General features: G+C 48.9%; 1 protein-coding gene across 8 annotated transcripts in view; it reads left to right on the forward strand.

The window, feature by feature from the left end:
- NCOA2 (nuclear receptor coactivator 2) overlaps positions 1-27,194 on the forward strand; it is a 161,817-nt gene that overhangs the window by 82,213 nt on the left and 52,410 nt on the right. For 7 of the 8 annotated variants that reach the window (XM_073679407.1, XM_073679412.1, XM_073679408.1 and 4 more), the window contains 2 exons: positions 19,594-19,698; positions 23,930-24,102. In XM_073679407.1, the coding sequence (XP_073535508.1) occupies positions 19,613-19,698; positions 23,930-24,102 (259 nt within the window). In that variant the 5' untranslated portion in view covers positions 19,594-19,612. Of the gene's footprint in view, positions 1-13,820; positions 14,053-19,593; positions 19,699-23,929; positions 24,103-27,194 lie in introns of those variants that run through there. The other variant, XM_073679411.1, reaches the window with a different exon arrangement.

The following is a 27,194-nucleotide window of genomic DNA, read 5'->3' on the forward strand; positions in this document are numbered from 1 at the left end:
CATTCGAGTCTATTTATTTGTGAAAAACACGTACTGCACACGGATGGTATCCATGTACCGTCCGTGTTTAAAGGTGTATTCCCATCTCCAAGACCCTATCCCAATATGTAGTAGGTGTAATAATAATATTAGCAAATGCCTCCAATTAGAAATGTAGTATAGTTCTTCTGATTCGCTATGTCGCTTACCATAAGTGCAGGGCATTGCAGTATATTAGATATCTATGGTTACGACCACTAACAACTAACTGTCTCTATATGAGTGGTCGTAATCATGGAAACCTACGCTACTCCAATGCCCTGCACGTGGGGTAAGAGACGTAGTATAGTTCTTCTGATTTGCTATGTCTCTTACCCCACGTGCAGGGCATTGCAGTAGCTTAGGTATCCATGATTATGACCACTCATACAGTGACAGTTGTTAGTGGTCCTAACCATGGATATCTAATATACTACAATGCCCTGCACATATGGTAAGCGACATAGCGAATCAGAAGAACTATACTACATTTCTAATTGGAGGCATTTGCTAATATTATTATTATTACACCCACATATACCCACCTACATAAGATGTTGGAGATGGGAATACCCTTTTAACATTACAAAGTATAGGAGAAGTTTTTAATTTATTTCTTTATCCAGCCGTGAAAAACACTCATGGCCAAAACAGACACACGGATGCACAACATTGATTGACATCAGTACTATTTTCTCACATACGTGTTTAAACACGGTCATGTGAATGAGGCCTTAAGGAGTGAACGTGAACTTTCATAGACTTCATTAGAAAATGACCGAAGAATCAAGGGCGCATTACAACGCGGTGTTGTTCGCATGTGCACCATGGCACTTGCAGTCTTTGCGTCTGTAACGTTGGGCACAGTTTTTATTCACTTATTTTTTTGCACAGATGTAGAATGAATCCTCACCTCACCTTTTTATCGCATTTTTGGTGCTGTAGTTTTTGTCTCTTTTTTGGTATTAAATGTTTTAAATAAAGCTGCTTCATTTTTGATACTTCCTGGTATTTGGCTTTGAAAAAACTTTATTTATACAGTCAAGTGCGGATTACATGCATTTTTACCTGTTGACTTTCATCATGAGTGGCTTAGTGGTTAGCACTGTATGATGGCCCAGTGGTTAGCACTGTTGCTCTTCAGCGCTGGGGTCCTGGATTCAAATCCCACCAAGGACAACATCTGCAAGGAGTTTGTATGTTCTCCCCGTGTTTGTGTGGGTTTCCTCCGGGTTCTCCGGTTTCCTCCCACACTCCAAAGACATACTGATAGGGAATCTAGATTGTGAGCCCTAATGGGGACAGCGATGATAACTTATGTAAAGCGCTGTGGAATTAATGGCTCTATATAAGTGAATTAAAAAATAAAATAAATCTCATGCGCTCATAAAACTCACCCATACTCACAAGAGAAATCAACAGGTTGCGGATTTCAAACACTTTAGGTCACATTATGCTTCAAAAAAGCACCGTGTGCATGAGATTTCTATAAATCCCATCCACTTTGCTGGAAGTGTAAAATACCTGCTTTTTTTGCAAACTTATCGAGGGACCTTAACCTTATGGAGCATGTAACACAGTGCGGCCAACAATGAAAAATATCCACCACGTTCATCCTAACTTTAAGCCTAAATGCACACAGTGCGTAATTGGTGCAGAAAATTTGCAGCGTAATACAATACCGGCTAAGTAATTAAGATTTTAAAATCCTCATCTACCCATTGGGGAAATTTTGCGCACATAATTTGACCAGCTTTATGCGTTGTAAAATCTTCAGCATGTCTATGCTGTGTGCACGACCCATTGCGGTCTTCCGCATGTCTACGCTGTGTGCACGACCCATTGCGGTCTTCGGCATGTCTATGCTGTGTGTACGACTCATTGCGGTCTTCAGCATGTCTATGCTGTGTGTACGACTCATTGCGGTCTTCAGCATGTCTATGCTGTGTGCACGACTCATTGCGGTCTTCAGCATGTCTATGCTGGGTGTACAACTCATTGCGGTCTTTAGCATGTCTATGCTGTGTGCACGACTCATTGCGGTCTTAAGCATGTCTATGCTGTGTGCACGACTCATTGCGGTCTTCAGCATGTCTATGCTGTGTGTACAACTCATTGCGGTCTTTAGCATGTCTGTGCTGTGTGTACAACTCATTGCGGTCTTCAGCATGTCTATGCTGTGTGCACGACTCATTGCGGTCTTCAGCATGTCTGTGCTGTGTGCACGACTCATTGCGGTCTTCAGCATGTCTATGCTGGGTGTACAACTCATTGCGGTCTTTAGCATGTCTATGCTGTGTGCACGACTCATTGCGGTCTTAAGCATGTCTATGCTGTGTGCACGACTCATTGCGGTCTTCAGCATGTCTATGCTGTGTGTACAACTCATTGCGGTCTTTAGCATGTCTATGCTGTGTGCACGACTCATTGCGGTCTTCAGCATGTCTATGCTGTGTGTACAACTCATTGCGGTCTTCAGCATGTCTATGCTGTGTGCACGACTCATTGCGGTCTTCAGCATGTCTGCTGTGTGCACGACTCATTGCGGTCTTCAGCATGTCTATGCTGTGTGTACAACTCATTGCGGTCTTCAGCATGTCTATGCTGTGTGCACGACTCATTGCGGTCTTCAGCATGTCTATGCTGTGTGCACGACTCATTGCAGTCTTCAGCATGTCTATGCTGTGTGCACGACTCATTGCGGTCTTCAGCATGTCTATGCTGTGTGCACGACTCATTGCGGTCTTCAGCATGTCTATGCTGGGTGTACAACTCATTGCGGTCTTCAGCATGTCTATGCTGTGTGCACGACTCATTGCAGTCTTCAGCATGTCTATGCTGTGTGCACGACTCATTGCGGTCTTCAGCATGTCTATGCTGGGTGTACAACTCATTGCGGTCTTCAGCATGTCTATGCTGTGTGCACGACTCATTGCGGTCTTCAGCATGTCTATGCTGTGTGCACGACTCATTGCGGTCTTCAGCATGTCTATGCTGTGTGCACGACTCATTGCGGTCTTCAGCATGTCTATGCTGTGTGCACGACTCATTGCGGTCTTCAGCATGTCTATGCTGTGTGCACGACTCATTGCGGTCTTCAGCATGTCTATGCTGTGTGCACGACTCATTGCGGTCTTCAGCATGTCTATGCTGTGTGCACGACTCATTGCGGTCTTCAGCATGTCTATGCTGTGTGCACGACTCATTGCGGTCTTCAGCATGTCTATGCTGTGTGCACGACTCATTGCGGTCTTCAGCACATTGCATGAAATTCTCAACAAAATCAGCATGTATGGATTTTGATGCGGAAACGCAGTGGAAAATTCACAATGGATGCATATACTTTAAGGCCCGTTTTACACATCTGGGTTTCATGGCCGGAGCACTATGTCTGGAATGGCTGCTGGTCTCCTGGCCTGAACTCTTCTGGGTGTTATAATCCTTACACATGTAAAATACCGATATGTGAACTCAACCTGAAAGTTGAAGGATGTGGGACTTTTTTGTAACAATTGGGTTGCCGTTGCCTGTGGTCCTCCATGCCACCATATTGACCATCAATATATGCGATAGTGAGGTCTTCAAGTCGAATGACACATGTCATTGTGTAGCCCTAGCCTGAAGCATTGCCCTGCTCTGGTTTTTAACCCACTGTGATTTATGAGGATATTAGTCACACATAATGTGGCTCTATTCTTTGTAGTGGCCATAAGGGTCAAAACCTATAATTACTCCCACTGGGGTGAGACCTGTCACTTCTACCCTACTGGGCAAGGAAATCTACCATGATGCAGAACAGCTAGCTCTGATGGATGAGGAGTAGATATTCATTTCCTTAAACTTGACCTGGTGGCTCAGCGAGGATGATTTAGATTTAAGAAGGCGGCCAGCTAATTTGTTCTTTAAAGGCTTTAGTTATATTCACAATGGACAGCCTGCTATGACAAGCTGTTTGGAAGATGGCCTGCAGAGATAAGGGATGACATACATGCCATCATCAGATTAGGATGCCTTGTGCTGGTGATATTCTAATGTCGCGCTCATTATGAAGGCGATAAGTGGGGGCACTGAGCTGCTGTGCTGCGTGATGTGGGCTTTGTGTAGGGCCTATGGTTAGGGCAATAATTGCAGCAATGTGCCCCTCACATTGAAGAGGGGCAAGTGTAGTGGGTGTTATCTGATGTGGTGGGCTGTCGCTGTCAGTGATGGCTCCATGGTGAATAGGCTGCAGAGATCATGTTCATCCGGTGCACGGTTTTCTTTCCATGGTCTTTTACCTGTATAACTTGTAATATAATACACACTGCTTTATACTGCTGCAGCTCTCTAGGAATATTTGCTTGGATTATTTTTGTCATGCGTGCTCTATTTTTCTTTTCTTCTTTTTTTCTATTTATTTCACTCACTTATATAGCGCCATTAATTCCACAGCTCTTTACAGACATTATGGGCGCTGTCCCCATTGGGGCTCACAATCCCGATCAATATTGTCTTTTGCAGTGTGGGAGGAAACCGGAGAACCCAGAGGAAACCCACGGGGAGAACATACAAACACAGGATCCCAGCGCTGCAAGGCTGCAGTGCTAACCAGTGAGCCACCATGCTCTATCCATTTTTTTCAATTAAAGAACATGTACCTGTTCTATTCTATGGGCCTGTTCACATGGGTTTTTTTTTTTTGTATCTGCCTGTTTTTTGGGGCTATGTAGCATATTCCTAATTGAATGAGGTTGTTGCATCTTCTATCTTCAGGACTCTGCGTATGTCTCGTCCACCTCCAGACTTGCTGCTTGCTAGGGGTCGGTGCTGTCCTGATGACTGACAGTCCAGACCAGCAGCATGGAGGAGCATAGGGGCACTGAAGCTAGCCGGATCCAGTCAGCTTACAGCGGTGCTTGCGTCCGCTCCTTGCCTAGCAGACTGGCTACCTCTGATAGATTGCAGAGGAGGCTGGTAACCCAGGCAGCGAACAGTAAACTAAATTTAAAAAAAATCCCTCAGTTCTTGAGAATGGAGAGGATTTTTAATAAGAGGTAAATTGCAAAGTTGCTTGTTTCTAAAGGGGTCATGTGCTGGTGACAGATTTCTAATGAAGGTCCTGCCGATGGTGAAATACACCCAGCTTGATGGTGCATGGTAGAATTCACTTTCTGTTTACTTCCCTTTTCCTGTGTAACAGAATGACATTTTAGAAGCATATAACCTCATATTACATGTCAATGTGGGGTCTTACTGAAAGCTGGAAGTGTAAGAAGATGGAAAGAATGACTCAAACTTTAATCTGAAGCAAAACCTTGACCTTTCAGAACTTCCAACCCTAGGGGAAACATTATGTGACAAATACGGCTGCAGCGGTGGCCCGTGCCTCTGCTTTTTTTTATATTTATTTTCATGTTGCACTTTGTGCTCTTTGTGTTTTTACACGTAAAAGGTTGTCTGCAAAATGTGCCCTGATTCATGGCAGCAGATCCTGGTACGGAGATAAGATGGCGATATCTTAGAGCAATGTTTCGGCATTATTGTCTGGTTCTGGAGTGCGCTGCCATCCATTGGTCGTTAGAAGAGCTTTCCTATTTAAAGGGAATATATATATTTATATTACATAGAATAGTGGCACAAGTTGTATAATTCTTCTACTGTGAGGCCCTGTCCCTTTATAAATCAGGAAGGTTTGCCAGCGCTGCTTGTGTCCATTATGACAAGTCTCTGTCCCGCACTGTGGTTTCCGTTTATAACAGAAACCACAACACAGATGTGAACACAGCGTAGCAGTATTGTGTGCACAAAGCCCTGCGCTCACCATGTACACCGGGAAAACCTCCTGATGTACAACGTATCCATTGGGCCTCAATCACCCGATGGCAGCCATTCTCTTCTGGCTGGTGATCCTGCTTGTTTTTCAAGAGGAAGACTCTTGTGGACACGTCAACTTTTTTTCTTTTTTTTTTCTTGAATTATCTTTTTTTAACGGGTCTTTTCAGTGAAGATGAGTTGGAGCAGAGGGGATTGCATTCTGATCAAGTTTTTGACTGCTGGCTTTTTTTTTTCAGTGTGTTTTTTTTTTCCCCAGCGTTTTTATGGCATCTTTTTTTAACTGGTGTTTTTTTTTTTTCACTTTACTTTTTTTTTTTCATTTCCATTCAGTAATGAAGAAACTGCTAAGAGTTTTTTTCAAGCCAAAATGCTGGCAGAACGCTCCAAAAAATACCTGGGCGTTTCATGAGCCTTCCCATTGACTTCTGTTGTAAATGACAGCGTCTTCAGAGCAGAAGAATGGGTCAGGTCACTTATTTTAACCACTTTGTGTCTTTGGAAACCTGAAGTGGTTAAAAAACACTCAAAATATTGGATATAGGCACAGCAAGTCATTTTTAGATAGAAATGTGTATGTACATTTTTTTTTATGTTTTCTGGAGGCTTTTTCAGGCCCAGTTTTGGTGGACCAGCCTGAAAACACTGTGTGCACATTGCTCTAAGGCCTCATTCAGACGTCCATGTTACATGTACATGTTTGTATTCATTTTTTTCACGGATACAACAGATACCTATTATAACCTATGGGGCTACTCGCATGTCTGTCTCTTTCACTGACCGTTTGTCCATGCAAATACCAGTACAAGTCTATAAGTCTGTGAAAACACGTACAGTATATGGATATCAGTGTACAGTCTGTATTTAACTCTGCAAATAGGAGGAGCTTTATCATGTATTTCTTTCTTTATCCATCCATGAAAAACACTGACGGCGCGCTCACTGACGGCGCGCTCACTGACGGCGCGCACACTGACGGCGCGCACACTGACGGCGCGCACACTGACGGCGCGCACACTGACGGCGCGCACACTGACGGCGCGCACACTGACGGCGCGCACACTGACGGCGCGCACACTGACAGCACCATTTTTTCACGTACGTGTTTGAATACGGACGTGTGAATGAGGCCTAAGGTATGTTGACATGCTTACAAAAATATGCATATTGGGGCATTATTTAGGTAGGAATATCTCTTATAGTAAGAGACTGGTGGTGACTAGGTCTATTTATGTGTCATTTTAAAATTATGGATTTTTGACAAGATTCCAACACGTTATATTTCTCAATTATTTCAGCCAAATATCTAGTAAGTATATGGTATCTCATTAATAAAGAAAACCAACCTTTCTGGGGATTTGGGGACTTAGGTTGGGAGAAGGGGGGTGTTGCATTTTGATGAAAATGAAGTTTGGTAAGCATTAGGAGGGCTTGGTTGTGGTTGGTGGTTCTTCAGGTTTCAAGGTCACAGGTTATCATTAGCGCTGCTCTTTGGACTTTTCCCCAGTTAACCCTTTAGCGGCAGCCTGTATAGAGGCCTATTACAGCTGCTTCTGGGTACGGCTGAGCTGCTGTCCTCCACGTACTGTGCAGTATGCAGCACTGATTAATGCTTTATAAGTGGGGTCACAGCTGGGATCCCCTGAATGAAGGGGGCTCCCCTAATACTGATATTAAGGTCTGCCACCAGAAAACCCGTCTAGTGAACATTCAGACACAGGGTTTATAGCAAACAAAATATTGCTGGATTTATTTCTTTATGGAAAATTGTGGTTATTTGGGATTTTTTTTTAATTAAATTGGATAAAAAGTCTCTGCTGCCACCAACACGGCCTCTGCCGAGCGCTGCGATTACCGACGTTGTGTGCTGGGGCTGTCAGTGTGACATTTGGCTACTGCCCATTATGACCCCCTTTTTTCTGGGACTGAGCCCTATATGTAAGGGCTTGCTCAGACCGGCATATGTTACGTCTGTGTGCAAACCCACCGCACAGGGCTCATGGCAGGTCGGTGGGGTGGGGCAGTCCCCGTGGGTGTGACTGATCGTCCGTGTGTAAAATATCGCAATGGTACTACTAAGAGGCATTTTTCGGATCTGATGCGTACGTTAAATAATAATCTTTATATAGCGCCAACATATTCCGCAGCGCTTTACAATTCAGGTTAAACACAGTAGATGTTTTAAAAACAGATGTCATCCTGGACCCATTACTGTTACTAAACATGGGAAACTGTATTCAGCCTTTTATTATTTGTTGATGCGTTTAGAATGGAGGCCAGGAGGATCAGAAGTGGTCTTCTCTGGTTAGTTGCTATTGGCAACGCCCCCTATGTCTGAGCCAGGTCTAGTACTGTAGGCCTTGTGTGTATAAATAGACCGTGGCGCCGTTACCCATAGCAACCAATCAGCGTTCACTTCCCCAGCGCCCACTGCGGAATGACAGCTGCGCTGATTGGTCCGTGTCTTTCCTGGACTATTTTATCAGGAGGCACTAATAAATGATTGCGGTTATCCGTCTCCTGTCAGAGCTGCGGTGCGGAGCAGCGTGACGGGGCCGGGCTGTCAGTCGTGTGGCTGGCTCGGGGGCTATGACGGGGGGAAGCGTAGACGGCAGCCATTGGAGGGTTAATTGCATAATCCTCAGTCAGTCTCCCGGCTCCGCCCTGCGCGAGAGGAAACCAACTGAAACTGGTAGCGGCCGCCGGACCAAACTCCAGTCACAGAGCGGCGCATAGTAAACAGTGTGAGCAATGTGAGGAGGCGGAGCTGCCAACCCCCCCGGCTGTCACTCCTGAGCAGCAAACAACCCCCCCCCGGCTGTCACTCCTGAGCAGCAAACAACCACCCCCGGCTGTCACTCCTGAGCAGCAAACAACCACCCCCGGCTGTCACTCCTGAGCAGGAACCCCCCCCCGGCTGTCACTCCTGAGCACCACCACCCCCCCCCCCCCGGCTGTCACTCCTGAGCAGGACCCCCCCCCGGCTGTCACTCCTGAGCAGGACCCCCCCCCGGCTGTCACTCCTGAGCAGGAACCCCCCCCCCGGCTGTCACTCCTGAGCAGGAACCCCCCCCGGCTGTCACTCCTGAGCACCACCACCCCCCCCCCCCCCCCCCGGCTGTCACTCCTGAGCAGGACCCCCCCACGGCTGTCACTCCTGAGCACCCCCCCCCCCGCTGTCACTCCTGAGCAGGAACCCCCCCCCCCCCCCCCGGCTGTCACTCCTGAGCACCACCCCCCCCACCCCCGGCTGTCACTCCTGAGCAGGACCCCCCCACGGCTGTCACTCCTGAGCAGGACCCCCCCCACGGCTGTCACTCCTGAGCAGGACCCCCCCCCACGGCTGTCACTCCTGAGCAGGACCCCCCCACGGCTGTCACTCCTGAGCAGGAACCCCCCCCCCCGGCTGTCACTCCTGAGCACCACCACCCCCCCCCCCCGGCTGTCACTCCTGAGCAGGACCCCCCCCCCGGCTGTCACTCCTGAGCAGGACCCCCCCCACGGCTGTCACTCCTGAGCAGGACCCCCCCACGGCTGTCACTCCTGAGCAGGACCCCCCCACGGCTGTCACTCCTGAGCAGGACCCCCCCACGGCTGTCACTCCTGAGCAGGACCCCCCCACGGCTGTCACTCCTGAGCAGGACCCCCCCACGGCTGTCACTCCTGAGCAGGACCCCCCCACGGCTGTCACTCCTGAGCAGGACCCCCCCACGGCTGTCACTCCTGAGCAGCCTCCCCCAGGCTGTCACTCCAGAGCAGCCTCCCCCAGGCTGTCACTCCTGAGCACCCGAAACCCCCCCCCCCCACCCCCACGGCTGTCACTCCTGAGCACCCGGAACCCCCCCCCCCACCCCCACGGCTGTCACTCCTGAGCAGGACCCCCCCCCCACCCCCACGGCTGTCACTCCTGAGCAGGACCCCCCCCCCCACGGCTGTCACTCCTGAGCAGCGAACAACCCCACCCCCCACGGCTGTCACTCCTGAGCAGGACCCCCCCACGGCTGTCACTCCTGAGCAGGAACCCCCCCCCCCGGCTGTCACTCCTGAGCACCACCACCCCCCCCCCCCGGCTGTCACTCCTGAGCAGGACCCCCCCCACGGCTGTCACTCCTGAGCAGGACCCCCCCCACGGCTGTCACTCCTGAGCAGGACCCCCCCCACGGCTGTCACTCCTGAGCAGGACCCCCCCCACGGCTGTCACTCCTGAGCAGGACCCCCCCCACGGCTGTCACTCCTGAGCAGGACCCCCCCCACGGCTGTCACTCCTGAGCAGGACCCCCCCCACGGCTGTCACTCCTGAGCAGGACCCCCCCCACGGCTGTCACTCCTGAGCAGGACCCCCCCCACGGCTGTCACTCCTGAGCAGGACCCCCCCCACGGCTGTCACTCCTGAGCAGGACCCCCCCACGGCTGTCACTCCTGAGCAGGAACCCCCCCCCCCCGGCTGTCACTCCTGAGCACCACCACCCCCCCCCCGGCTGTCACTCCTGAGCAGGACCCCCCCCACGGCTGTCACTCCTGAGCAGGACCCCCCCCACGGCTGTCACTCCTGAGCAGGACCCCCCCCACGGCTGTCACTCCTGAGCAGGACCCCCCCCACGGCTGTCACTCCTGAGCAGGACCCCCCCCACGGCTGTCACTCCTGAGCAGGACCCCCCCCACGGCTGTCACTCCTGAGCAGGACCCCCCCCACGGCTGTCACTCCTGAGCAGGACCCCCCCCACGGCTGTCACTCCTGAGCAGGACCCCCCCCACGGCTGTCACTCCTGAGCAGGACCCCCCCCACGGCTGTCACTCCTGAGCAGGACCCCCCCCACGGCTGTCACTCCTGAGCAGGACCCCCCCCACGGCTGTCACTCCTGAGCAGGACCCCCCCCACGGCTGTCACTCCTGAGCAGGACCCCCCCCACGGCTGTCACTCCTGAGCAGGACCCCCCCCACGGCTGTCACTCCTGAGCAGGACCCCCCCCACGGCTGTCACTCCTGAGCAGGACCCCCCCCACGGCTGTCACTCCTGAGCAGGACCCCCCCCACGGCTGTCACTCCTGAGCAGGACCCCCCCCACGGCTGTCACTCCTGAGCAGGACCCCCCCCACGGCTGTCACTCCTGAGCAGGACCCCCCCCACGGCTGTCACTCCTGAGCAGGACCCCCCCCACGGCTGTCACTCCTGAGCAGGACCCCCCCCACGGCTGTCACTCCTGAGCAGGACCCCCCCCACGGCTGTCACTCCTGAGCAGGACCCCCCCCACGGCTGTCACTCCTGAGCAGGACCCCCCCCACGGCTGTCACTCCTGAGCAGGACCCCCCCCACGGCTGTCACTCCTGAGCAGGACCCCCCCCACGGCTGTCACTCCTGAGCAGGACCCCCCCCACGGCTGTCACTCCTGAGCAGGACCCCCCCCACGGCTGTCACTCCTGAGCAGGACCCCCCCCACGGCTGTCACTCCTGAGCAGGACCCCCCCCACGGCTGTCACTCCTGAGCAGGACCCCCCCCACGGCTGTCACTCCTGAGCAGGACCCCCCCCACGGCTGTCACTCCTGAGCAGGACCCCCCCCACGGCTGTCACTCCTGAGCAGGACCCCCCCCACGGCTGTCACTCCTGAGCAGGACCCCCCCCACGGCTGTCACTCCTGAGCAGGACCCCCCCCACGGCTGTCACTCCTGAGCAGGACCCCCCCCACGGCTGTCACTCCTGAGCAGGACCCCCCCCACGGCTGTCACTCCTGAGCAGGACCCCCCCCACGGCTGTCACTCCTGAGCAGGACCCCCCCCACGGCTGTCACTCCTGAGCAGGACCCCCCCCACGGCTGTCACTCCTGAGCAGGACCCCCCCCACGGCTGTCACTCCTGAGCAGGACCCCCCCACGGCTGTCACTCCTGAGCAGGAACCCCCCCCCCCGGCTGTCACTCCTGAGCACCACCACCCCCCCCCCCCGGCTGTCACTCCTGAGCAGGACCCCCCCCACGGCTGTCACTCCTGAGCAGGACCCCCCCCACGGCTGTCACTCCTGAGCAGGACCCCCCCCACGGCTGTCACTCCTGAGCAGGACCCCCCCCACGGCTGTCACTCCTGAGCAGGACCCCCCCCACGGCTGTCACTCCTGAGCAGGACCCCCCCCACGGCTGTCACTCCTGAGCAGGACCCCCCCCACGGCTGTCACTCCTGAGCAGGACCCCCCCCACGGCTGTCACTCCTGAGCAGGACCCCCCCCACGGCTGTCACTCCTGAGCAGGACCCCCCCCACGGCTGTCACTCCTGAGCAGGACCCCCCCCACGGCTGTCACTCCTGAGCAGGACCCCCCCCACGGCTGTCACTCCTGAGCAGGACCCCCCCCACGGCTGTCACTCCTGAGCAGGACCCCCCCCACGGCTGTCACTCCTGAGCAGGACCCCCCCCACGGCTGTCACTCCTGAGCAGGACCCCCCCCACGGCTGTCACTCCTGAGCAGGACCCCCCCCACGGCTGTCACTCCTGAGCAGGACCCCCCCCACGGCTGTCACTCCTGAGCAGGACCCCCCCCACGGCTGTCACTCCTGAGCAGGACCCCCCCCACGGCTGTCACTCCTGAGCAGGACCCCCCCACGGCTGTCACTCCTGAGCAGGAACCCCCCCCCCCGGCTGTCACTCCTGAGCACCACCACCCCCCCCCCCCGGCTGTCACTCCTGAGCAGGACCCCCCCCCCCGGCTGTCACTCCTGAGCAGGACCCCCCCCACGGCTGTCACTCCTGAGCAGGACCCCCCCCACGGCTGTCACTCCTGAGCAGGACCCCCCCCACGGCTGTCACTCCTGAGCAGGACCCCCCCACGGCTGTCACTCCTGAGCAGGAACCCCCCCCCCGGCTGTCACTCCTGAGCACCACCACCCCCCCCCCCCGGCTGTCACTCCTGAGCAGGACCCCCCCCCCCGGCTGTCACTCCTGAGCAGGACCCCCCCCCACGGCTGTCACTCCTGAGCAGGACCCCCCCACGGCTGTCACTCCTGAGCAGGACCCCCCCACGGCTGTCACTCCTGAGCAGGACCCCCCCACGGCTGTCACTCCTGAGCAGGACCCCCCCACGGCTGTCACTCCTGAGCAGGACCCCCCCACGGCTGTCACTCCTGAGCAGGACCCCCCCACGGCTGTCACTCCTGAGCAGCCTCCCCCAGGCTGTCACTCCTGAGCACCCGAAACCCCCCCCCCCACCCCCACGGCTGTCACTCCTGAGCACCCGAAACCCCCCCCCCCACCCCCACGGCTGTCACTCCTGAGCAGGACCCCCCCCCCACCCCCACGGCTGTCACTCCTGAGCAGGACCCCCCCCCCCACGGCTGTCACTCCTGAGCAGCGAACAACCCCACCCCCCACGGCTGTCACTCCTGAGCACCGCACCCCCCCCCAGGCCTATAAATGTCTGTCCTATTCCTGATCTAAGGGTCTAGACTTTTATCTGAGATGAATCTGTGCTACAGTAAATTTATCACTTAAACATGAGCCATGTATGAGGGAGTCGTGGAAATGGAGGAGTCGGAGGTTTGGCTTGCACAGCCCTGGCTGTCACTCCGGCCTGGGGGGAGGCGGAGCCGCCGGGCCGTGCGCTGTCACTCTGGGCTGGGGGGAGGCGGAGCCCTCGGGCGGTGCGCTGTCACTCCGGCCTGGGGGGAGGCGGAGCCGCCGGGCCGTGCGCTGTCACTCTGGGCTGGGGGGAGGCGGAGCCGCCGGGCGGTGCGCTGTCACTCCGGGCTGGGGGGAGGCGGAGCCGCCGGGCCGTGCGCTGTCACTCCGGGCTGGGGGGAGGCGGAGCCGCCGGGCCGTGCGCTGTCACTCCGGGCTGGGGGGAGGCGGAGCCGCCGGGCCGTGCGCTGTCACTCCGGGCTGGGGGGAGGCGGAGCCCTCGGGCGGTGCGCTGTCACTCCGGCCTGGGGGGAGGCGGAGCCGCCGGGCCGTGCGCTGTCACTCCGGGCTGGGGGGAGGCGGAGCCGCCGGGCCGTGCGCTGTCACTCCGGGCTGGGGGGAGGCGGAGCCGCCGGGCCGTGCGCTGTCACTCCGGGCTGGGGGGGAGGCGGAGCCGCCGGGCCGTGCGCTGTCACTCCGGCGGCAGCAGCTGATCACGTTTCCTCGCTTCCTCTCCTGCTGGGGGTTGTTGTTGTTGCCTGGCGCTGGATGTTGCTCGCAGGGAGATGATCCCCACCACAGACTTCGGCTGACAGTGATGTGCTGCTCTGGATGTGACTGCAGGTAACTTAGAAACTTTTCTGCTGGCTGCTGAATAAGCAGATCTACCAACATAGAGGCCAGAGGGCTGTGAGTGTGGGGGGCTCCTCTGACCTTGGTCACCACATGACCCCTGGCCTTAGGGGGTAGCTGATGACCGCAGGTGCACGGCTGGGGGCTCCCCCTCTACTGTCAGGAATCGCATTGGGCACAGGCCATGTCAGTGCACTTGTTTTGCATGTGAGAGGGGAATTCATTGGAAATGCTGATCCGGCTTATTGTGTGATCAGCAGCATCTCGGGGAGAGCTACAACTTTTCCCTCTGTGTCTTCATTAGCTGATCACCCTGCTCCTGTTACCGTGGTAACGGGGGGGTGTTGCTGCTCCCCCCTCTCCCTGTAGTTGTGTACATGGCATTATTCCTCTGCTGCTGCTGCATTCCTGACTATTGAGGTGGAGTTCACTTAGGCAGATACTCAGCTGGTTTCCCTTTGTAAAACCTGCAGAACCAGTTTGCCCCCTCCTCCTCTATTAATAATGACATAGTTTAATGATTATCATCTTATGACCTTCCCATAGTAATTCCAGGACAGGAATGTAGGAGCTGGTGCATCAGGCGCCTGTCATTAGTGATGGCCTAGGTGTAGTGCATGTGAGCTCACATGTGACTGCTGCGCTGTAATTATGTGTCAGCGGTGTGTATTGTAAGGTGAGCGCTGTGTGTATATACTGAGCATTGCTCTCCCTGTCACTTCCTAGGTGATCATAGACATGTGCAGGACTTGTCACTGCTGAACATGGCGACTATCACAGCTTTCTGTTTTGGGGTCTGTGAGCTTCCAGATTATTTTGCAGTCTTGGAATAAAGCTTTCACTACTTTTTTATTTTCCCATGATTCTTTTTGCATAGTTTTGTTAAGGGTTTATTTTGGCCTTTAACAAACCTATTTTTTTTACGGTAAGAACGGTGCAATCTGCATCACTGGTATCCCTGATCAGAGTGACAGGACCGTGGCAGACCCTATAATGGCAGTAGGGGGCTGTCCACATCTGCCAGCAGTCATTTGGATGGGTGTTTCATACCTGTCATGGCTTCATTATATACAGAAGATGTGATGTTGGTGTAAACAGGTTTAAAGGGGTAATTTTTTTTTTTTTACATTTTATTCAAAGTAATGGCCTGTCACTTAAATATATCATTATATAATCAGAGAGGTTGCGAGCTTTGTGATCCTGAGAATGAAAGGGCCATCCCTGCATATTGGGGAAAGGGCCAAATTGGCTTCTCGGACCCTTCATTCTCAGCATTTATAGGAGATTCCAGAGGTCAGCCCCCCACCGATCATAAAGTGTTAACTTATTCTAACAATGTGCTTTTACTTTATAAAGTGTGAATAAGGCTGTGTGCCCACGTAGCATTTTTCAAGCGTATATGCTGCGGAATTTCCGCAGCGTAAACGCTTGAAAAACGCATGTATATCCGCACCCCATGTTCCCCAATGGGATTCCGCAAGTTCTATGCACATGCTGCGGATTTTTCCGCAGCGTTTATGCCGCGTTCAAAAATCCGCAGCATGTCATTTAATTTTGCGTTTCCGCAAGCGGAATTGCCTTTGCCCAATGCATAAAAAACGCAAGGCAATTCCGCATGTGGAAAACGCGCGAAAAATGCGCGATAAACGCGTGCGGAATTCCGGATGCGTTTTTCCGGGAGAGGACTTGCATTTATGCAGCAGAAATTTTCTGCTTCATAAATGCAACGTGGGCACATAGCCTAAGGAAGGACGAAAACACAGACTGCTGGTTATGTTGCAGAAAGGTCTGAAAATGTCCTATTCTGATGCAACTCCAATGTGATGAATCCAAGCATTAATGAGCTGCAGAAATTTCTGAAAATAGCAATTCTGCCTGTCAGATTTGCTATTTAGCAGCCTGGGACATAAAGTAACAACCCTTAAGGAGCTATTATGGCGACAATTTATGTTGTCTTTTTAGAAAACATCAAAGGAGTGATTAAAAAATAGGTAAAATGAATGGAAGTGAATGACTAAGGCCTGTATTTTCAGTCATGACTGTAATGTTTAAAGGAGCATTTCTACCAGGAACCTAAAAAATCACCAGGACAAACTTTACAGTTATGACCTTGGAAAGACATTCTGCCATCACCTTGGTCAGAAGTGTAGACCAAATGACCACTGGGCGAGGGGCATCGCACAGCTGCTGCCATGACAGGTGTGATGGGAGTCGTAGCTCCAACCATTGGGGTGTCTTAGCCAAGTGGGTGGTGAGATGCTGTAATCTTTTGTCCAACCTGAAGTTCCATAGATAAAAATGTTTATCGCATTATGTAAAGCGTCCTATAGGTATTGTAGATGGTCCATATTAAAAGGGTGTGAAAACGCATTTTCATTTACCTTGTTAGGATATTCTGAGATGTTAGAGGGGGTGCCTCAATTCAGGATCCTCATCTTAGTTGATAGCAGGCAAAGAGTCCGTCCCTCTGTACCTCTGCCTCTCATCTTTTCTTTCCCATTGATGTGAATGGCTATTGATTCATGTTTCCCTTTTGGTGTTAAAGGAAAGTTGAATATTTGATGTCTAGTCACCCTACAGATTGTAACTTTATTCTGGTGGATCCAGCAAGAGAAAAACTGTGATCATCTTTTATTACATGGAATCTGTCATCAGGATTTTGCCACTTATTTTGAGTGTAGCATAATTTAGAGACCAAGACACTGATAGCAGCAATGTGTCACTTACTGATCTGCTTAGGATAGTTTTCATAAGATCGCTGTTTTATCAGCAGGAGATTATCACTGGAGAACTAGTAACCCTTCTGCCATGTAGTCCTCCATATTCATGAGCTCTGTATTACCCTTCCCCCACCAATGATTGGCAGCTTTCTGCCTATGCACAGTGCACACAGAAAGCTGCCAGTGGTGTGAGTAGGGTAAGACAGCGCTCAGCATTCAGAGCACTGCTAGATCTGCAGCAGATTAAACAGTGATTTTATCAAAACTGCAACAAGCAGCCCTGTAAGTGACACATCACTGGAATCGGGGTCTCTGCCCCTACATCATGCTGCTCTCAAATGGGGTAACAAAAACCTGCTGACAGATTCCTTTTAATAGACCTAATCTTCATGCACATTTTTCTCGGGCATGTGTTGTGTTTTAGGCCCCATTCAGACCTTCGATTTTCATGGATAGGACACACACCCATTAAAGTCTATGGGGCTGCTCACATGTCTGTGTCTCTTTGTGGACCGTGTGTCCATACAAAAATCATGAAGACGTATTTTTTTGGGTTCTTTTACCGGGATCATTGATTTAAACTGCCAATACAAGTCTATGGATCGAGAACATCATCCATCACATGGATGGCATCAGTGTACAATCCATGATTGACTACAAAGGATAGGAGAAGCTTTGTAATTCATCTATCCATAAGTGAAAATCACTGATGGTATAAGCTGGCACACTGACCAAACTCTGACACTAGGATCCAAAATACTGATGACACGTGTACCGTTTTTTTTGCGTACATGAAAAAACATATACGTCTAAATAGGGCTTTAAACAGACAGCACCTCAAAAAACGATTGAGTTAAGAAAGTATAAGTGCTGTATGTCTCATGCAGGGGAGATAACGCGGTAGTGTGAGGTTATCTCCTCTCAGTGAGCAGTAGAGACTTTGTGCTGACGAAGCACTGACCTCTGTGCAACCTCCACATTACTTCTTTCTATCTTTTTCTCTTATTACCCTGTTGTTGCTTATTACCAGCAGCATGGAGTCAATGTATTATCAGGGTTATCTCCTCTATTAATATGGATGCATTGTAAGATCAGGATGATATGCTGCAGCAGAGATTCACAACTTTGAGACCCCTTAAATGACTTATTCTATAATTGTTGCTGATTAGATTTCTCAAGCGTTTATGATCAGGGTTAAATAATTCCTCACCTGTACCCTAGAAGCTGACCTCGGGATGGTTGCTAATACTCCAGTGCTCCAGTCCGGCTTAAGTCCATCCTCATCTCCCCTAAGATTGCTAAATGTTGGTGGAGCAAACACAAGGCCCATTCTGATACCTGGCGTAGTGCCCCTTATTCTACAGGTACCACCCTTGGTTCTGAACATCTTGTAAATTATCTGTGTGTTAAAATAAAAAAAAAAAAGGAACAAAGCAGTAAGGAAGTAAAATAATATAGATAGCAATGAGCTGTCTTTTATGTTTTAGACCAGAACTGGTAGAAAAAAATTATGTTCTTTCATTTTCTCTATCAAGTAAAATCCATTCATCAACACTTGTGAAGTGAGGAGGGCCTTAGATAACAATGTGCTGGGGTCCGTACTAACTTAACACTTATCTGCTTCATATCATTGTGGTGACAAATATCTGAAGCCGGCCATGAACGTTAGATGGCTGTCAGCCGAACCATGCTTCTGCCAATTATCCAGCCGACTCTCCCATAGACAGGAGCACTGGTTCGGCTGCATACTTCCATGGTCTCTAGAAGAAAGAGAACAATGCGATCTGCAGTCCGAAATCAGACATGCCAAAATGACATCTCACCTGAAGATCAGTCGGCTGGCACCCCCATAAATATTGGACTGCCAGCCGAATCCGTCAATCTATCAGAGTTCGGCCAACATTAGCCTGTGTGTGGGGCAGTAGAGTCTAGTCGGCACATGACCACAAGTACGCTAATCACAAGAACGCTCTCCCGCACTGGGAATACAAGGGAATTGTGACAATGTGCACATCACACGCTGTCAATGCGGCAATCTGTAGTCCTATAGTGACTGCAGACTTATCTTCTTACACTGGACAACTTCTTTTAAAGATGCTTGTTCCCTTTAAAGCAATGATATACATTTTTTGCAATGCTCCAGTGTGAAATCTAGAACAGAAGCCGTATGAAAATCAGGTTGGACGTTCACTGGGGTATAAGCAATGTAGTTAGTAAGAGGACTTTCCGACTGATTTGCCTATGGCTTCTACACTGGATTTCTCATGACTAGTACAACAGGTCTTCCTGCATATGAGCAGTCGGGTTCCCTTTTAAAAGCTTTCAATTCTTCTGATGTTTTATGACGTCACTTTTACAGACACTTTGAGGAACATGATGCAAAACATCTCTAATCCCTAATATGAAGTAACCAGAAGCTTCCTTCAGCCATCGGAGCGGACAGATTCTAAACAGCAAGGCTTCTAGGAATCTCACAAACCCACTGTTGCCTTTGTAAACCTGTCAGCAGTCAGATTGTTCAATGACAGCCTGCTATGCTGAGCACTGACAGATCACAGACTGCCCAAAACAGCAGCTAGCTGATAGGTGTGCAGTCAGGGGGGATCTGATCCCACCAATACTCCTGTACTGACTTTACCAGAAACTTTTTTGCTAGTACAGGAAACATTTCTGATAACATAATGTTATTTCTGCAATTCCTTATTTTCTGTATGTACATAACACCTTTGGAGGAAACTGAACAGTGTTTTATCATTTGGCAGCACATGTGGATCTCTGCTGATCATCATTCCTTTTTTTTTCTTTGCTTTAGTTGCTGATATGTGTACAAGATGAGTGGAATAGGAGATAATCCCTCAGACCCTTCCAGGGTGGAGCAGCGGAAGAGGAAAGAAAGTCCCGATCAGCTTGGCCCAAGGTAATTGTGCCGTGTTATTATAGGGCAGCTAAATGATTGTACTTCAGTCCACAGACAAGAATCATGGTGTCCCGCTGCATAGAAATCTTCTAAGACCTTCTGTCCTCCTAAATTGGGTGCAATGTGTTTCTTTGACTTACATATACAGCGTTTTTATAGTATAAAAGGGTATGTTCACACAACTAGTGCAATTGGGAATTCATTTGATTGCCATTCATACGGTCACAAATTTTTCTTCTTGGGTTTTGAAAACTGCCTCAATAAGTGAGATGTTATCCATTGAGGCAGATCCTGCTCGAAAACAACTCGTGACAGTTTGAACTGAGAATCTGCGGCAGAAAAGGATTTCCTACACAAACTCTTCTACAAATGCAATTTGTTTGTTTTTTTCTGACAAAAAAATAAAACCTTTGTGTGAACATACCCATAAAGTGGTGCAAGGCTCATATTAAAGGGCGTCTGTCAGCACAGAGTGACTGTTCAAACCAAGTACAGGCGCTCTGCTTCACGGCAGGGCCATTCATTTACATACTCCTTCCCACCTGCTTGTTTTCCCTCAGTCTCCACCCCCTTCTTATTTGATTGACAGTTCTGGCTTCATAGAGCCAGAGAAGGATGGAGAGATATGTAAACCAAGCAGGTGGGAAGGTGTATATAAATGACTGTCCCCTCCATGAAGCACAGCTCTCCTGTATTTGGTTTGAACAGTCATTCTTTGCTGACAGTCCCTTTAAGGTAGCTCTGTAATGTACTTATTCCATGTGCACACAGCTGAAAGTATCCTCCAGAAAAAGCTCCTGGCATATATGTAACTTTCCACTCTTCACCACATGGATGTTCTTTTCGTCTCAATCTTGCAGGTATACCATTGATTTAACTTTTATAGAAAAGCGTTAATTCAGCTTTCCTATACATATGGTTACCTAAAAAAAATTGTTAATTTGTCTTAATTGAGGACGAATGCCTAAGGCATAACAGGTTTTCAGCTTCCATTCATTGACAGCAAGCAAACTATGAATACTGATTAAAGGGCTTATTTAAAGTTCCTATCGAGAGGAGCGCATTGATCCTCCCCAGCCTCTGTTTCCTGCTTTCCAGTTGGCAAAGATAGACAGCTGGGGCTAGCAGCATGGATGAGCCACTGGCCTGAAATGTGCCCTCTCCCATGTTGCCAGCAGAGTCATCGGAGAAGCACATGGGCTCTAAATCTGGCTGCATCTGGCCAGCGATCTGTACAGAATACGGCCTGCGGGCACGTATCATACTCCTCACCTAGGAAATTGGCCACCTCTGAGGTGGCTGGTAACTCTGGGAATGAACTGTAAATAATACAATTAAAAATCCCTGCTTTGAGGACAGAGATTTTTTAATAAGGGTTAAATCGCAAAGCAGCTGGTTTTGCAATTGTACCCAATTAATAAGGTGAGACTGCCCCTTTAATGTACAACTCGTAATTGTACAAAACTCGTCATTAGATTCCTTCTATCTGATCCCCCTGATAATATATGAGGTATATGGGAAGGGGCAGCCATGGGTGGATAATGTAATGGCACCCTCCAGGTCTTGTTGCATTGCCTACAGAAGGCGGCCGTGATTCTCAGGAGTTTAGGATGCGTGTCTGTTGGAAGTTTTTGTGATGAAATTGTGTTGGTGTGTGATGTAAACCTCTTCATGTTGTACATGCACACAGATTTACACACGTATGTGCACTGGATCATATGAGAGGTGTGGGAATAGGGACAAACCCTGTGACTAATAGATTCTTGTGACTGTCTTGTGTGATTGAGATTCATGTTTTGCTCTGGACTGAAGACTAGAATTATTGTTTTATCGCTGAAATCCAGCATGTGGTGTTACAGTGTTAATTCCCTCACAGAGTCTCATTATTTTTCACATTCCTATTAAGTCTGTACAAATAAGGCAAATTGCTCACATGACCCTAACGAAGAAGGCCGTACTAATCATTTACATGCCGTAGTCATAACTGTAAGGGTACTTTGTGGGGTAAGGAAGAATGGTGTATCCCCACTTCTGGCTCCTGTTGTAGACACTTCTAGGTGGTGATTGATAGCAGACGACACTAGAGGATATATTGATATAAATTTTCCTGTGACAGGTGTTTCCATTCTTGTTAGGAGGGTCACATGGTAATTTTTACAGTATCCTACTGACTTCCATTAAATATTAACATGCTCATCATATGTATGGGAACGCTAAGGATGGCTTTTAGAAATGAACCTGCTTTGTAGTTGACCCCCCCCCCCCCCCCCAATTTAACCCTTTGGCGCCTCTTGTATATTTTCAGACCTGGTGCTGTGTAGTTGGCCCCATAAATTTGCAGCACTCAGTCAGTTTGAGCACTCCCATCCCAGATATCTGCCACCTTAGATATCACAGTCAATAGTGTTGAGCGAGTATGTTCTATTAACCCTTTCGCCGAGTATGCTCGGGCCGAGCTCCGAGTATTTACAGCTGCTCGGTGATATGGTTGAATCGCTCCCGTGTGCATGATTTGCGACTGTTTGACAGCTTTATTATATGTGAGGAATGTCTATTTCTTACACATTCCTCACATGCAATAAAGCTGTCAAACAGTTGCAAATCATGCACACGGGAGGGATTTAACCATATCACCTAGCAGCTATAAATACTCTGAGCTCGCCTGAGCATACTCGGACAGAACATACTCGCTCAACACAAACAGTCAACAGTGTTCACAGCATCTGTTTGCTCAGACTGTAAACTTCTGTCTACATGGACCAACCAGCGGAATTAAACAACCGCCAATCGGTAAACTTTTACTGATCGACAGTCATTTAATAGCCTGTTTAGACTGGCAGGCCACAGTAAATGATGTGCGCTGAGCGATCAGTAATTGGTCGCGCATACCTCTTAGGCCGCCATTCCTCTCAGCAGTGCGCGTCTGGTTTACACAGGACGGTGCGTCGTAGCGAACGATGATCATTTCAACCGGTGGATGAGCGTTTTGTTCGTTCATCGGGTGATCAGCAGCCTGTTTACACAGAAAGATTATGGTGAAAAAATCATTCTTGAGAACGCTCATGCATGCTAATCTTTTAGTGTGAATGCTCCATTAGACTGTTTCTTCATTATAATTTTTTAACAAAAGATAAATTTTTTAGGCTAACAGATTCTAAATGGTAAACTTGTACATTTCTAGTTGGTTGCAGTAGATCACCCAGAATATCTGTATTGCCTGTCAAGTAACGTGGTTTCCAGAAGCTTTTGTGTTGATAGTTTTTTGGCAACTCTTCCACCTCTTCACGGTAGTTGTATTGTTCTGATAATGGAAGCGAAGCTTGTTCCTATCTGACATCTGGAGTCTGATCACAAGAAGGCTGTTTTATCCCTCGCATGCTATAAAAGTACTGAAAATGATTATTATCATGACATAAACAATGTGTGCTGTATTTATAAGCCTTTCTAATATACACATATAGAATTTATGTCTACTCTCTGAATGATCCTTTAGTTTAGAGTTGGACCAAACTTTATACATCTGGATAATTGTTCACATCTTTAGTATATTGATATATAATGGCTCCCATACACATTAGATTAAATCTGCTGAACCCACCGATTTCTGCAGGATCGTCCAACAGTCTGTCCGGGGCCACCTGTCTCATAGAGGACACAGCAGTGCTCGGCCAAGTGCCCCTGTGCACGAGGGAGTCTGGAGGGATTGCTATCGGCTATACGATGGTTCAGAAGGTCTTGGGAGAACGCTGTGTTTTGTGTATAGCCATCATAAAGTTTACCTCAACTGCACAACATGTCTATGCAATCTGACACTATCAGCACTGATTGGACAACGTCAGAGTATATGTAGTGACAAGGAATGGAAACATCTGTCAGAGTACGTCAGCTGTCAGAGTATTCATGCATTTCCAGGGGGAGTAATAGAGGAATGGTGCAATGAAGAGTTCTAAGAAGTGTCCCAGAATTATTTCAGAGTGTCTATATGTATTTAATAAATTGGACATTTCTGCTGAGCCGATGGGTACTGTACAAATATACACTGCCATGGTATTAGACCGGTGAACTCGTCACACCCATCGCTGTAGTGTAAGGAACATAGTGTACTTTACAAAAATAAGGAGCTGTTATGTGCTACACATTGGATCCAGCGTGATATGTATTGTACTGATTTTAGCTGAGGAATGTCCCAGTTACTTGTGGCGCTCATTCATTCTTTCAATGTATTTTGCAGCCCCAAGAGGAGCACTGAGAAGCGTAACAGAGAGCAGGAGAACAGATACATTGAGGAACTGGCAGAGCTGATTTTCGCAAATTTCAATGATATTGACAACTTCAACTTTAAACCCGATAAATGTGCAATTTTGAAGGAAACTGTGAAGCAGATTCGGCAGATCAAAGAGCAAGGTAAGACATTTGAGAAGAGTGTGAAGCAATGGGGAAGGAGCACCTGTACTGTTGGAGGTGTTTGTCAGAAGCCGGATTCTTTAAAGATGCACTGCCAATTGGAGCATTAGCAAACTATTCCAGTATAACCAGCTTTCCCAGTCTTATTACAATATTTTCTCCATTTAGTATGACGTGTATAACATTATGCAAGGTTTTTATTCAGCAAGCATCTTATTAGTATGAAGCTTAGCATAGTGCTTGCTAAGCCACAATAGTATCTGTCAGAATGGGAAAACAATCTCTTGGCCAGTCAGGTGCTGCAGTAGTACAATGAAAGGGCAAAATCTGTAAAAATGTGTCAGTTTCTATCCAGCTTTTCCAGCATCCTGAATAGCATATCTGCCCATTTCTGCTTAGCTTTGAAAATGTGTTCAGAAGTCTGAGGAAGCTAGGTGGTAATCTATATAGGACTGTATTGGGGGTTTTATTGGTGGGGTCACCAGCTGGTGATGTAGCCGGCATACGAGCGATCAGCCATGTGCTTGGCCGCAGCAACCATGCACTGTAGTCGTAACCGGATCATCGGTTGGAGAGCTGTGCTGCTGAGGGAAGTACAATACACCGTTGTTTTTATATATCAATATATTTAGAAAATAAGAATTTTAACCTGGAAAACCCATTAAATATTATTTGAAATAAATTGAATAGAATATTTAACGACTTGATAGAAGAAGACAAAAATAATAAAACTGAAGTGCATTGTAACGAGATTCCTCTTAATGTGGTTTCAGGAGAACTTGCTGTGTCTGCCTCTAGATCCTTCCTCCTCCATAGAATCTTATGAGCACCTACTGTCCTCCTCCTATCTCAGTACACAACATACTACATAACATAACATTTTACAAAGTTGTTTATTTCATGTGCACTATTGATTTATGGGAAAAAAACAAAAACAGTGGTTACTCTTTAAAGATGTTGTGTCAACAGGTCAGAAGTGACCAGTTCTTGCTGTTATTTTTATGGTCTTTACCAAGGGGCCTGTCCTCACCAGGTAATAATAGAGCTCAGCCTGAAGAGACTGCTTGTAGGCCCCCTTCACACATACACACGCACACCCATTTTAGTGTATGGAACTGCCCCCATGTCCGTGTGTCCCACACGTAGACATGTCCGTTTTTTTCCAACAGCATGGATGACCCTACGTACCGCACACGGATGACGTGTGTGACACTTAGCAGAATAGAAATGACAAATTGTTAGGTGTTAGAAATGTACAAAGAGATAGATAAGGGGTAGATAGATAATAGATAAATGGATTTCTTTGAGATACATAATTGGTGCTTTGTGTGTGTAGTGTACTGTACATGTATTAACCTAATGAAACATGATGTGGGGTCCCCCCTGTTTTTGCTAAGTAGCAAAGGTAAAGCAGACAGCTGTGAGCTGACATTATCAAGGTGGGAAGGTATATGGTTATTGGGCCCTTCCCAGCCTAAAATACCAGCTCGCAGCCGGCCCAGAAGTGGCACATCACATAGATGATCCGTTTCTGGCACTTCGCCTTCTCTCTTCCCAGTTGCCCTGGTGTGTGGGCAATCAGGGTAATGGGGCTTGGGGTTGATGTCAGCTGTGAATTGTCCAAAAACACAGCCAACATAAAGCCCTGGCATTATTAATGGAGAGGCGTCTATCAGACACCCCTATTAACAACCCGATAATAAAAAAAACACATCTATCTCTATCTTTGCACATTTTTCACACCTAAAAATCTGTAATTTCTATTCTCCATTCTTCTCCGGTATGTGACTTACGGATGGTACACACGGACGGCCAAAAGATAACCACACAGATAGTAAAAGCGGACTGTCTCATGCGTACTTTTTTTTAAGCAGACTTGTGAAGGAAGCTTTGAATAAGAGCCTTAAAATTAGCACTTAATAAAAAGGCTTATATCTGGGAAACCGTATAGCTAATTTACAAAAAAAAACGAGTACTTAGAAGAGCAGCGGGTAAAAAAAGAAGCTGTTTTTTGATCTGGTGACAGCCTTCTTTTTTCCAAACCCTATAGCTGCCATGGTTTATAACATGGGGTTCTGGACATCATCTATCCCCATAATAATTTTAGTCACCATGTCTTATTTTTCATGTGTAGTCTGATGTGACTTGTATATAGGCATCAAAGTCCCTGTCAGGAGCGTCTCTGCCTCTTTATCCTATGAGTAATATATCCTGAGTAATAATAAGTAAAGGACAACACTCGATGACATTGTATAATGTCAGGACTTGCACTTACACAGGAGACATTTCCTGGGCTGTGGGAAGGTAACATCTGTGTGCCACCTTCTCATGGCACCTGGGCATGTGCATACATCTGTAATGATGTATGATGGCTGCATGATGTCATCATCTTATTAATTACTGGCACTTGTTAGGCTGTCATAACAAATCGTATTAGCCACCAGTGTTCTCTGTGCTTGTCACATAGACAGATGCCCGTACATCACTTGGCACTTTATCTGACAGCCACGTGTTTGTCTTGCAGGGTCCTGCTACTTGCTTTGTAGGTTTATTTGGATTTGAGAGTCCTCAGTGGTTGATACCTTTTAATGGCTAACTGAAAAGATGGTAACAAATTGCAAGCTTTCGAGGCTACTCAGGTCTCTTCATCAGGCATAGTATACCACAAAATCTGAAGAGTCTCATATTTATACATAATAAGACACACAAAAAATGCAATGATTTCTAGACCCTGCTCTTTTCTACTTTGGTGTAGATGTGCTCTAGTAGGAATGTGATCACACACAGCGGTTAACATTTCATCAAGTCCACACATGAGATAGTGCTTGGGTTTTACCTCAATTTGCTGCTTTAGGCTGCGTACCCACGTTGCGTATTACAAGCGTATATGCTGCGGAATTTCCGCAGCATAAACACTTGTAAAACGCATGTATATCCGCACCCCATGGTCCCCAATGGCATTTTGCAATGTCAATGCCCATGCTGCGGATTTTTCCGCAGCGTATATGCTGCGGTCCAAAATCCGCAGCATGTTCATTAATTTTGCGGAAGCGCAGCGGAATCAATGTGCGGATGGTACCCAAGTCTGGATG

The sequence above is a fragment of the Phyllobates terribilis genome, unplaced genomic scaffold, assembly GCF_046119375.1.
Source record: "Phyllobates terribilis strain yellow unplaced genomic scaffold, ASM4611937v1 Scaffold_4__5_contigs__length_816908805, whole genome shotgun sequence".
Classification (NCBI taxonomy): Eukaryota; Metazoa; Chordata; class Amphibia; order Anura; family Dendrobatidae; genus Phyllobates; species Phyllobates terribilis.